Source organism: Oncorhynchus tshawytscha, linkage group LG29 (genome assembly GCF_018296145.1).
Source record: "Oncorhynchus tshawytscha isolate Ot180627B linkage group LG29, Otsh_v2.0, whole genome shotgun sequence".
In the NCBI taxonomy this organism is placed as follows: Eukaryota; Metazoa; Chordata; class Actinopteri; order Salmoniformes; family Salmonidae; genus Oncorhynchus; species Oncorhynchus tshawytscha.
This window is the reverse complement of record NC_056457.1, coordinates 34,461,954-34,475,110: the sequence shown is the minus strand read 5'-3', so window position 1 is coordinate 34,475,110 and position 13,157 is coordinate 34,461,954. Positions and strand designations below refer to the sequence as shown.

The following is a 13,157-nucleotide window of genomic DNA, read 5'->3' as shown; positions in this document are numbered from 1 at the left end:
TCTACTAGGGTCTCTACTAGTGTCTCTACTAGTGTCTCTAATAGGGTCTCTACTAGTGTCTCTACTAGGTTCTCTACTAGGGTCTCTACTAGGGTCTCTACTAGTGTCTCTACTAGTGTCTCTAATAGGGTCTCTACTAGTGTCTCTACTAGGTTCTCTACTAGGGTCTCTACTAGTGTCTCTACTAGTGTCTCTACTAGTGTCTCTAATAGGGTCTCTACTAGTGTCTCTAATAGTGTATCTACTAGGGTATCTACTAGTGTCTCTAATAGGGTCTCTACTAGTGTCTCTACTAGTGTCTCTACTAGGGTCTCTACTAGTGTCTCTTCTAGTGTCTCTACTAGGGTCTCTACTAGTGCCTCTACTAGTGTCTCTTCTAGTGTCTCTACTAGTGTCTCTACTAGTGTCTCTACTAGTGTCTCTACTATTTCCACTAGTGTCTCTACTAGTGTATCTAATAGTGTCTCTACTAGGGTCTCTAATAGTGTATCTACTAGGGTCTCTACTAGTGTCTCTACTAGGGCCTCTACTAGTGTCTCTACTAGGGTCTTTACTCGTGTCTCTAATAGGGTCTCCATTAGGGTCTCTTCTAGTGTCTCTACTAGGGTCTTTAATAGAGTCTCTTCTGGTGTCTCTACTAGGGTTTCTAATAGGGTCTCTACTAGTGTCTCTAATAGGGGCTCTAACAGGGGCTCTAATAGGGTCTCTACTAGTGTCTCTACTAGGGTCTCTATTAGTGTCTCTAAGTGTCTCTACTAGTGTCTCTACTAGGGTCTCTACTAGTGTCTCTACTAGTGTATCTAATAGTGTCTCTACTAGGGCCTCTAATAGTGTATCTACTAGGGTCTCTACTAGTATCTCTACTAGTTTATCTACTAGTGTATCTAATACTGTCTCTACTAGGGTCTCTAATAGTGTATCTACTAGGGTATCTACTAGTGTCTCTACTAGGGTCTCTACTAGTGTCTCTACTAGTGTCTCTACTAGTTTCTCTACTAGTGTCTCTACTAGTGTCTCTACTAGTGTCTCTAATAGGGTCTCTACTAGTGTCTCTACTTGGGTCTCTACTAGTGTCTCCTCTAGAGTCTCTACTAGGGTCTATACTAGGGTCTCTACTAGGGTCTCTACTAGGGTCTCTACTAGGGTCTCTAATAGGGTCTCTACTAGTGTCTCTACTAGGGTCCCTACTAGGGTCTCTACTAGTGTCTCTACTAGTGTCTCTAATAGTGTATCTACTAGGGTATCTACTAGTGTCTCTACTAGGTCTCTACTAGTTTCTCTACTAGTGTCTCTACTAGTGTCTCTACTAGTTTCTCTACTAGTGTCTCTACTAGGGTCTCTACTAGTGTCTCTACTAGTGTCTCTACTAGGGTCTCCATTAGGGTCTCTACTAGTGTCTCTAATAGGGTCTCTAATAGGGTCTCTACTAGTGTCTCTACTAGGTCCCTACTAGGGTCTCTACTAGTGTCTCTACTAGTGTCTCCTCTAGTGTCTCTACTAGTGTCTCTACTAGTGTATCTAATAGGGTTTCCACTAGTATCTCTACTAGTGTCTCTACTAGTGTCTCTACTAGGGTCTCTACTAGGGTCTCTACTAGGGTCTCTACTAGTGTCTCTAATAGGGTTTCCCTTTGGGGTCCTTTGAACCAGCCTATATATATATACATTTGTGTGTAGCTGTGAATAATATGGCTACTTCATTGTTAAGTCAAGTTGATGAGAGCTTTATCTTGTTTGTTCAGTCTTCTATCTGTTAAAGACAGAGAGTGTTTATAATTAGGTGAATTTTAGTGACACGGTGATATGATGTTCTGTCACAGTGTGATCAAATGAATAAAATAATACTATGGAATACTTTAGTACTTACTACAGAATACTGTAGTAAATTGTTGTATACTGTAGAATACTATACTACACACAGTAGAGTCCCTTGATCGGGTGTAGTACTTACTAAATAATGTTGTAGTATACTGTAGAATAGTATACCTTATACTTATATAGTATTATATGTAAAAATACAATTTTAAAAAACAATCTATTAAATACAACAGTAATGCTGCAAAAAAACACTACAGTCCCCAAAAAAACACTTACAGTCCCCCCAAAAAACACTACAGTCCCCCAAAAACACTACAGTCCCCCCCAAAAACACTACAGTCTCCCAAAAAACACTACAGTCCCCAAAAAAACACCACAGTCCCCAAAAACACTACAGTCGACCGAAAAACACTACAATCCCCCAAAAACACTACAGTCCCTAAAAACACTACAGTCGACCAAAAAAACACTACAGTCCCTAAAAAAACACTCCAGTCCCCCAAAACACTCCAGTCCCCCAAAAAACACTACAGTCCCCAAAAACACTACAGTCCCCAAAAAACACTACAGTCCCTAAAAAAACACTACTTTCCCCAAAAAAACACTACAGGCCCCAAAAACACTACAGTCGACCCAAATAACGTGTATTTTTTTTTATTTGCATATACCCAGTCCGTTCCTTTCCCTCATTTCCCAATTTATGCCACCCGTACATAGACCATATGTTGTTTTCCCTACGTGTGTGTGTGTGTGTGTGTGTGTGTGTGTGTGTGTGTGTGTGTGTGTGTGTGTGTGTGTGTGTGTGTGTGTGTGTGTGTGTGTGTGTGTGTGTGTGTGTGTGTGTGTGTGTGTGTGTGTGTGTGTGTGTGTGTGTGTGTGTGTGTGTGTGTGTGTGTGTGTGTGTGTGTGCGTGCGTGTGTGTTAGCTGTTGTCCAGTGTGCTCCTGCCTGCAGTTACTCTACTCTGCCTTTTAATGGAAAACCCATCTGGACATGATAGTCTGGTCCCAATTGGGGCATACAAACTTCTGCTGCAAATATTGTGATGATAGACATGGCCCTTGGCTAGGGGACTGATCAACCAGAACTAATGGATTCCAATTGGTGGGGCCAGAAGGCAGGAGGGGGTGGTAAGGACGGATGGGAGGGAGGTGTGGCGGCAGGGATGGTGTCTGGTCTTGAGTGAGATAACTGGAGCAGGACAGGGGGAGGTAGAAGGAGAGGGGGATCAAACATACCACCCCGGGAACAGCAGGCAACCCCCCCCACTACCCATCCCATCAACCCCTCCACTGCCCTGTGTATGGTGTCATCTTTCGGATTGGATGTTAAATGGGTGTCCTGACTCTATGTGGTCACTAAAGATCCCTTCGTACTTATCAGAAGAGTAGGGGTGTTAACCCTGGTGCCCTGGCTAAATTCCCAATCTTGGCCCTCATACTATCACCTAATCATCCACGTTCTACTACCCGCCCCACCAACACCACTACCCCACCAACACCCACTACCCCACACAGCCCCTATTACCCCACACAGCCCCCATTACCCCACACAGCCCCCATTACCCCACACAGCCCCCATTACCCCACACAACCCCATTACCCCCACAGCCCCCACTACCCCAAACAAATCCAATGTTGATAAACTCCCATTTCTATTTTAGATATTTTAGATTTGTGACCTGTTGCCACAAGAAAAGGGCAACCAGTGAAGAACGAACACCAGTATAAATACAGTGCCTAACCCTAACCCTAGATGCAGCCAAGAGGCCCATGATCACTCTGGATGAACTGCAGAGATCTACAGCTGAGGTGGGAGACTCTGTCCATAGGACAACAATCAGTCGTATATTGCACAAATCTGGCCTTTATGGAAGAGTGGCAAGAAGAAAGCCATTTCTTAAAGATATCCATAAAAAGTGTTGTTTAAAGTTTGCCACAAGCCACCTGGGAGACACACCAAACATGTGGAAGAAGGTGCTCTGGTCAGATGAAACCAAAATTGAACTTTTTGGCAACAATGCAAAACGTTATGTTTGGCGTAAAAGCAACACAGCTCATCACCCTGAACACATCATCCCCACTGTCAAACAGCAGCATCATGGTGGTGGCAGCATCATGGTTTGGGCCTGCTTTTCTTCAGCAGGGACAGGGAAGATGGTTAAAATTGATGGGAAGATGGATGGAGCCAAATACAGGACCATTCTGGAAGAAAACCTGATGGAGTCTGCAAAAGACCTGAGACTGGGAAGGAGATTTGTCTTCCAACAAGACAATGATCCAAAACATAAAGCAAAATCTACAATGGAATGGTTCAAAAATAAACATATCCAGGTGTTAGAATGGCCAAGTCAAAGTCCAGACCTGAATCCAATCGAGAATCTGTGGAAAGAACTGAAAACTGCTGTTCACAAATGCTCTCCATAAAAAAGTTTTAAATATCCAATAAATGTCGTTCCACTTCATGATTGTGTCCCACTTGTTGTTGATTCTTCACAAAAAAATACAGTTTTATATCTTTATGTTTGAAGCCTGAAATGTGGCAAAAGGTCGCAAAGTTCAAGGGGGCCGAATACTTTCGCAAGGCACTGTACAACCCATATTTATGTTAATCTAATTTCCCTTTTTTTATTTTGACTATTTGCACATCGTTACAACGCTGTATATATACATAATATGACATTTTAAATGTCTTTATTATTTTGGAACTTGAGTGAATGTGGTATTTAATGTTCACTCCTAATAGTTTATTTCACCTTAGTTTATCCATTCCACTTGCTCTGGCGATGTAAACACATGTTTCCCATGCCGATGAAGCCCTTTGAGAGAGAGAGAGGGAGAACAGAATGTATACATCTGATGTGTCTAGATCTGATAGCTGGGGGGGGAGGATACAGTATGTGTCTTTATCGTCTAAGAGCATTTTGTTTACGATCAGTGTTTAGCAGCAGTGGGGGCTACTCAGACTCACCCCCCCCTGCCCACAACCCCTGCCCCCCTGTCCACCACCCCTGCTCCCCCTGCCCCCACCCCCTGCCCACAACCCCTGCTGTTCATTAGCAGCAGTAAATTAATCTACCCTCCTCTGATTGTCTCCTGGAACGAAGCTGTTCATTTGGGACAGGAAATGAATATACCCCTCCTTCATTTTCACTAAGGATGAGGAGGAAGATGAAGAGGGAGGGAAGGGTTTGGTTGAATGATAGGTTAGTAGTTGGTCGCAATAGCTCTCATGAATAGATGATAGCTTGGTAGTTGGTAGCTATAAATCTCATGAATGGATGATAGCTTGGTAGTTGGTAGCTATAGCTCTCATGAAGGGATGATAGCTAGGTAGTTGGTAGCTATAAAGGGGGAGAAGAGAAGAGAAGAGTCATGCCCAAGGGCCTCTCCTCCTGTCCTCTCCTCTTTCCATCCCTTTTTCTCTCTCAGGTCATCATCAACCCCAGCCTGTCTTATTAGATCCAATCAGCTCTTCCTTGGTGAATGAATTGGCCCTCGAGTTGGTTATTGTAAAGCAGTGAAGAGAAGACAGATTCTACATATTCATGAAGTACTCCTGTAGCCTAACCCCCCCCCCCTCCCTCCCCCTTCTTCCCGCACCTCCCCTTCTCTCTCCCCTTCCTCCCCCACTCCTCCACCCTTCAGTAGCCCCAACACAACAGCCTGAGTGTTTAGCAGAGAGGGAGGCTCTGAGACACCTGAGAGAGCCTCTCTCTCTCTCTCTCCCTCTGTCTCTCTCTCTCTCTGTCTCTCTCTCTCTCTGTCTCTCTCTCTCTGTCTCTGTCTCTCTCTTCTCTGTCTCTCTCTCTCTCTCTGTCTCTCTCTCTCTCTCTCTCTCTCTCTCTCTCTGTCTCTCTCTCTCTGTCTCTGTCTCTCTTTCTGTCTCTCTCTCTCTCTCTCTCTCTCTCTCTCTCTCTGTCTCTCTCTCTCTCTCTGTCTCTCTCTCTCTCTCTGTCTCTCTCTCTCTCTGTCTCTCTCTCTCTCTCTCTCTCTCTCTCTCTCCTCGGTCTGTCTCTCTCTCTCTCTCTCTCTCTCTCTCTCTCTCTCTCTCTCTGTGTCTATCTCTCTCTCTCTCTGTCTCTCTCTCTCTCTCTCTCTCTCTCTCTCTGTCTCTCTCTCTCTCTCTCTCTGTCTCTCTCTCTCTCTCTCTGTCTCTCTCTCGCTGTCTCTCTCTCCTTCTCTCTCTCTCTCTCTCTCCGTTTCTTTCTCTACACCTCACTGTTGGCTACCTGAAATCATTGGTCCACAAAATGTATTTCTCTCTCAGTTTTGTCCTTTTTTGTTGAAAATTTGGTAATCCGTTTATTTTCTCTGTGGAAATGTTTCTATTTCAGTGTTATAATGTGCCATAACCAACATGACAAATACCATACACTATCATATACCATGCACTATCATATACCATACACTATCATATACCATGCACTATCATATACCATACACTATCATATACCATACACTATCATATACCATGCACTATCATATACCATACACTATCATATACCATACACTATCATACACCATACACTATCATACACCATACACTATCATATACCATACACTATCATATACCATACACTATCATACACCATACACTATCATATACCATACACTATCATATACCATACACTATCATATACCATACACTATCATACACCATACACTATCATACACCATACACTATCATATACCATACACTATCATATACCATACACTATCATATACCATACACTATCATATACCATACACTATCATACACCATACACTATCATATACCATACACTATCATATACCATACACTATCATATACCATACACTATCATACACCATACACTATCATACACCATACACTATCATACACCATACACTATCATATACCATACACTATCATATACCATACACTATCATACACCATACACTATCATACACCATACACTATCATACACCATACACTATCATATACCATACACTATCATATACCATACACTATCATATACCATACACTATCATATACCATACACTATCATATACACATACACTATCATACACCATACACTATCATACACCATACACTATCATATACCATACACTATCATATACCATACACTATCATATACCATACACTATCATACACCATACACTATCATACACCATACACTATCATATACCATATCACTATCATATACACTATCATACACTATCATATCATACCATACACTATCATATCACCATACACTATCATATACCATACACTATCATATACCATACACTATCATATACCATACACTATCATATACCATACACTATCATACACCATACACTATCATATACCATACACTATCATATACCATACACTATCATATACCATGCACTATCATATACCATACACTATCATATACCATACACTATCATATACCATACACTATCATATACCATACACTATCATATACCATACACTATCATACACCATACACTATCATATACCATACACTATCATATACCATACACTATCATATACCATACACTATCATATACCATACACTATCATATACCATACACTATCATACACCATACACTATCATATACCATACACTATCATATACCATACACTATCATACACCATACACTATCATATACCATACACTATCATATACCATACACTATCATATACCATACACTATCATATACCATACACTATCATACACCATACACTATCATACACCATACACTATCATATACCATACACTATCATATACCATGCACTATCATATACCATACACTATCATATACCATACACTATCATATACCATACACTATCATACACCATACACTATCATATACCATACACTATCATACACCATACACTATCATATACCATACACTATCATATACCATACACTATCATATACCATACTCGAATCCCCAAGCTGACTAGGTCAAAAATATGTGGTTCTGCCCCTGAAAAAGGCAGATATCATATATCATACATTATCATATAGCATACGAAGTCATTGAGTTTATAAGTGATATGTACAACTCCTTAGTGATAACCGTGTTATCCCCTGTCCTCTCTAGGTGATATGTACAACTCCTTAGTGATAACCGTGTTATCCCCTGTCCTCTCTAGGTGATATGTACAACTCCTTAGTGATAACCGTGTTATCCCCTGTCCTCTCTAGGTGATATGTACAACTCCTTAGTGATAACCGTGTTATCCCCTGTCCTCTCTAGGTGATATGTACAACTCCTTAGTGATAACCGTGTGTTTCCCCTGTCCTCTCTAGGTGATATGTACAACTCCTTAGTGATAACCGTGTTATCCCCTGTCCTCTCTAGGTGATATGTACAACTCCTTAGTGATAACCGTGTTAGCCCCTGTCCTCTCTAGGTGATATGTACAACTCCTTAGTGATAACCGTGTTAGCCCCTGTCCTCTCTAGGTGATATGTACAACTCCTTAGTGATAACCGTGTTAGCCCCTGTCCTCTCTAGGTGATATGTACAACTCCTTAGTGATAACCGTGTTATCCCCTGTCCTCTCTAGGTGATATGTACAACTCCTTAGTGATAACCGTGTTATCCCCTGTCCTCTCTAGGTGATATGTACAACTCCTTAGTGATAACCGTGTTATCCCCTGTCCTCTCTAGGTGATATGTACAACTCCTTAGTGATAACCGTGTTATCCCCTGTCCTCTCTAGGTGATATGTACAACTCCTTAGTGATAACCGTGTGTTTCCCCTGTCCTCTCTAGGTGATATGTACAACTCCTTAGTGATAACCGTGTTATCCCCTGTCCTCTCTAGGTGATATGTACAACTCCTTAGTGATAACCGTGTTAGCCCCTGTCCTCTCTAGGTGATATGTACAACTCCTTAGTGATAACCGTGTTAGCCCCTGTCCTCTCTAGGTGATATGTACAACTCCTTAGTGATAACCGTGTTATCCCCTGTCCTCTCTAGGTGATATGTACAACTCCTTAGTGATAACCGTGTTAGCCCCTGTCCTCTCTAGGTGATATGTACAACTCCTTAGTGATAACCGTGTTAGCCCCTGTCCTCTCTAGGTGATATGTACAACTCCTTAGTGATAACCGTGTTAGCCCCTGTCCTCTCTAGGTGATATGTACAACTCCTTAGTGATAACCGTGTGTTTCCCCTGTCCTCTCTAGGTGGCACGTTCACAACCACGTCAGGACTGTACGCAGGAAGCAACGCCCTCACGAACTCAACCGGCTTCAACAGTACACAGCAGGTACCAATGTCTTCTACGGTAGCATCTCTTCATTCTGATAGCCTATAGAAGATGTTTATCATCGTTGGGTTTATATTAAGATGAGGTACTGTACTCTTTTTTTGTTATATATATATATAAGATCCTGGGAACCTTGGAGTGTATCCCAAATAACACGCATGTTCCCTACAGTGCACTAATCGTGACCAGAGCCCACAGGGTAGAAGTGCACTACTGTACAAGAAATAGTGGTGCCATTTGACACACTTGACATGTTTGACATAATGTATGATACAGTTGAGTTCCAATTGATCCACGTCACATGAATCATGCAGTAATCCCTCATTACGCCTGTAGTGTTGTGGACAGGGAAAATCCCTTACTCCTGGCACAGACGAAATGGGTCAGGTCCCAAATGGCACTCTGTGTTCCTATAAAGTACACTCCTTTTGACCGGAGCCTTGGCCAGAAGTAATGTACTACGTAGGGAATAGGAAATAATTTTTAAAAGATGCGAGCCAAAAAAAGACCAAGACAGATCGCTGTCCAGATGTAGGACACAACAGACATATGTTTGTATTTATGTTTTGGAATCTGGACTGTAAAGTATTACTTACCCCCCCTATCTCTCTCTATCTCTCTCTCTCTCTCTCTCTATGTCTCTCTCTCTCTCTCTGTCTCTCTCTCTCTCTATGTCTCTCTCTCTCTCTCTCTCTCTCTCTCTCTCTCTATGTCTCTCTCTCTCCTGTCTCTCTCTCTCTCCTGTCTCTCTCTCTCTGTCTCTCTCTCTCTGTCTCTCTCTCTGTCTCTCTCTCTCTCTCTCTCTCTCTCTCTCTCTCTCTCTCTGTCTCTCTCTCTCTCTCCTGTCTCTCTCTCTGTCTCTTTCTCTCTCTCTCTGTCTCTCTCTCTCTCTCTCTCTCTCTCTCTCTCTCTCTCTCTCTCTCTCTCTCTCTCTCTCTCTCTCTCTCTCTCTCTCTCTCTCTCTTTCTCATTTGCTCGCTCTCTCGCTCTCTCTTGTTCTCTCTCCTGTCTCTCTCTCTCGTTCTCTCTCTCTCTCTCTCTCTTTTCTCGTTCTCTCATTCTCTCGCTCTCTCTCGTTCTCTCCCTCTCTCTCGTTCTCTCTCTCTCTCTCTCTCTCGTTCTCTCTCTCTCGTTCTCTCGCTCTCGTTCTCTCGCTCTCTCTCGTTCTCTCTCTCTCGCTCTCTCTCTCGTTCTCTCTCTCCTTCGTCTCTCTCCATCCATCCATCCTCCCCTCTCCCCCTCCAGGACTACCCAAGCTACCCAGCGTTCGGCCAGGGCCAGTACTCCCAGTATTACAACAGTTCTCCCTACACCTCCCCCTATATGACCAGCAACAACACCAGTCCCACCACCCCCTCCACCACAGCCACCTACACCCTCCAGGAGCCCCCGAGCGCCCTGACCAGCCAGGCCCTCACGGACCCCCCAGCAGGTAGGCCCCAGGCCCCCCAGGCCACCCACCCTCCATCCCCAGGATCAGAAGGCTCTGGAGGGGGTGGCTATGATGCCAGGGCCACTCATTATGGTAACCATTACAGTTTTTTTTTTGTAAATAAAATAAACTGTAATATTGTGATAATTGTTTTCAATTTGTTATAGTCAATGTTTCCCCTCCAATTGCCACCCAAAAGAAAATCTAGAAACTGGTATTATTGAAGAAATATAAATTCACATTTTTTGTGGGGGTGGGGGGGATAACTGTTTTTAAATTGCTGTTACCCCTCCTTTCCATTCTTAACCCACCCTTTGTTAGCATAGCACTTTAAGGAAATAGCATTATCATAGAAAATATGACTTAACTGCAGAGAGTAGTTTTTAGAGGAACGTCTCTCCCCTTTAATAGGAATCACATTAAAGGCTCCTTCTGACAATAGAACTCTGATGACATCATCATCCCATCAAGTGAAATAAGATAAGAGGAGGGGGGGGGGGGTTACAGCTAAAGATTATCTGAAAATAGAACACATAGAACACATAGAACACATAGAACACATAGAACATAGAACACTGACGTTATTATCTCTGTTCTGTCTGTCTGACACTCCGGAAACCTTACAACAGAAATAGTTTGAATGTAGTTATCGTCTAGTTGTCATTATTTAACACACTTTTTAAATTTTTTATTATTTGACGTTTATTTAAGTAGGCAAGTCAGTTTAAGAACAAATTCTTATTTACAATGACGACCTAGGAACAGTGGGTTAGCTGCCTTGTTCAGGAGCAGAACGACAGATTTTTACCTTGTCAGCTCAGGGATTCGATCTTGAAACCTTTCGGTTACTAGTCCAACGCTCTTAACCACCACACACACACACACACACACACACACACACACACACACACACACACACACACACACACACGGGCACGCACACAAACACACACACACACAGGCACGCACACACACACACACACACACACACACTTTACGATCAAAAATGTTGCTGACAACAGCTCCCTCCACTCTCCTCAATTCTAAAGGTGAAAGAGAGACATCATTTCCTCCTCTTTATTTAAAACAATCTCTTGTTCTTCTCCTTTTTCCACCCCCCACCCCCCACCCCCCCCCCTCCCCCACCCCCCACCCAGGAGATTACAGTACCATCCACAGTCCATCAACGCCCATTAAAGATTCAGAATCGGATCGATTGCGGCGTGCCTCGGATGGAAAGTCACGTGGCCGAGGGAGAAGGAACAACAACCCTTCACCACCGCCTGACTCTGACCTTGAGGTGAGTGACTGTGTGTGTGTGTGTGTGCGTGTGTGTGTGTGTGTGTGTGCGTTACCTTGGCGACAGACAGCCTCACCCTGTCTGAGGCACAGTAGACTAATCCAATTACCCCCAATGCCACACCAAGGTTAACACATCACACACATGAACAAAACTCAACTCTCTTTTGGATCCTTAACTTATTATTGATTACTGAGATGTTTATTGACTATAACATTTATTTTCAATGGTGACTTAAGTGCACTTATGAATGCCAATGAAAGGAAAACACTTCTACACAAAAAATGATTAACCATTTATATATATTTTATTGTTGTTCTTATCGACTATCGATTTTGTTTCAATAGTGAGATGATGGTATACTCCAAAAAAACACGTGACTGGAGCCTCCTCTGAGGCACCCTATTCCCTATGTAGTACACTACTTTAGACCAGAACCCTATTCCCTATGTAGTACACTACTTTAGACCAGAGCCCTATTCCCTATGTAGTACACTACTTTAGACCAGAGCCCTATTCCCTATGTAGTACACTACTTTAGACCAGAGCCCTATTCCCTATATAGTACACTACTTTAGACCAGAGCCCTATTCCCTATATAGTACACTACTTTAGACCAGAGCCCTATTCCCTATATAGTACACTACTTTAGACCAGAGCCCTATTCCTATATAGTGCACTACTTTAGACCAGAGCCCTATTCCCTATATAGTGCACTACTATAGACCAGAGCCCTATTCCTATATAGTGCACTACTTTAGACCAGAGCCCTATTCCCTATATAGTGCACTACTATAGACCAGAGCCCTATTCCCTATATAGTACACTACTTTAGACCAGAGCCCTATTCCCTATATAGTACACTACTTTAGACCAGAGCCCTATTCCCTATATAGTGCACTACTTTAGACCAGAGCCCTATTCCCTATATAGTACACTACTTTAGACCAGAGCCCTATTCCCTATATAGTGCACTACTTTAGACCAGAGCCCTATTCCCTATATAGTACACTACTTTAGACCAGAGCCCTATTCCCTATATAGTACACTACTTTAGACCAGAGCCCTATTCCCTATATAGTGCACTACTTTAGACCAGAGCCCTATTCCCTATATAGTACACTTTTAGACCAGAGCCCTATTCCCTATATAGTGCACTACTTTAGACCAGAGCCCTATTCCCTATATAGTACACTACTTTAGACCAGAGCCCTATTCCCTATATAGTACACTACTTTAGACCAGAGCCCTATTCCCTATATAGTGCACTACTTTAGACCAGAGCCCTATTCCCTATATAGTACACTACTTTAGACCAGAGCCCTATTCCCTATATAGTACACTACTTTAGACC

The 13,157-nt window shown here is 42.7% G+C and overlaps 1 protein-coding gene across 17 annotated transcripts in view; it reads left to right on the top strand.

Annotated features, from left to right (window-relative positions):
* LOC112227456 (eyes absent homolog 1-like) overlaps positions 1-13,157 on the top strand; it is a 143,808-nt gene that overhangs the window by 42,100 nt on the left and 88,551 nt on the right. For 12 of the 17 annotated variants that reach the window (XM_042308843.1, XM_042308857.1, XM_042308850.1 and 9 more), the window contains 3 exons: positions 8,989-9,071; positions 10,317-10,596; positions 11,661-11,803. In XM_042308843.1, the coding sequence (XP_042164777.1) occupies positions 8,989-9,071; positions 10,317-10,596; positions 11,661-11,803 (506 nt within the window). The remainder of the gene's footprint in view (positions 1-8,988; positions 9,072-10,316; positions 10,597-11,660; positions 11,804-13,157) is intronic. The other 5 variants (XM_042308856.1, XM_042308854.1, XM_042308852.1 and 2 more) reach the window with 1 other exon arrangement.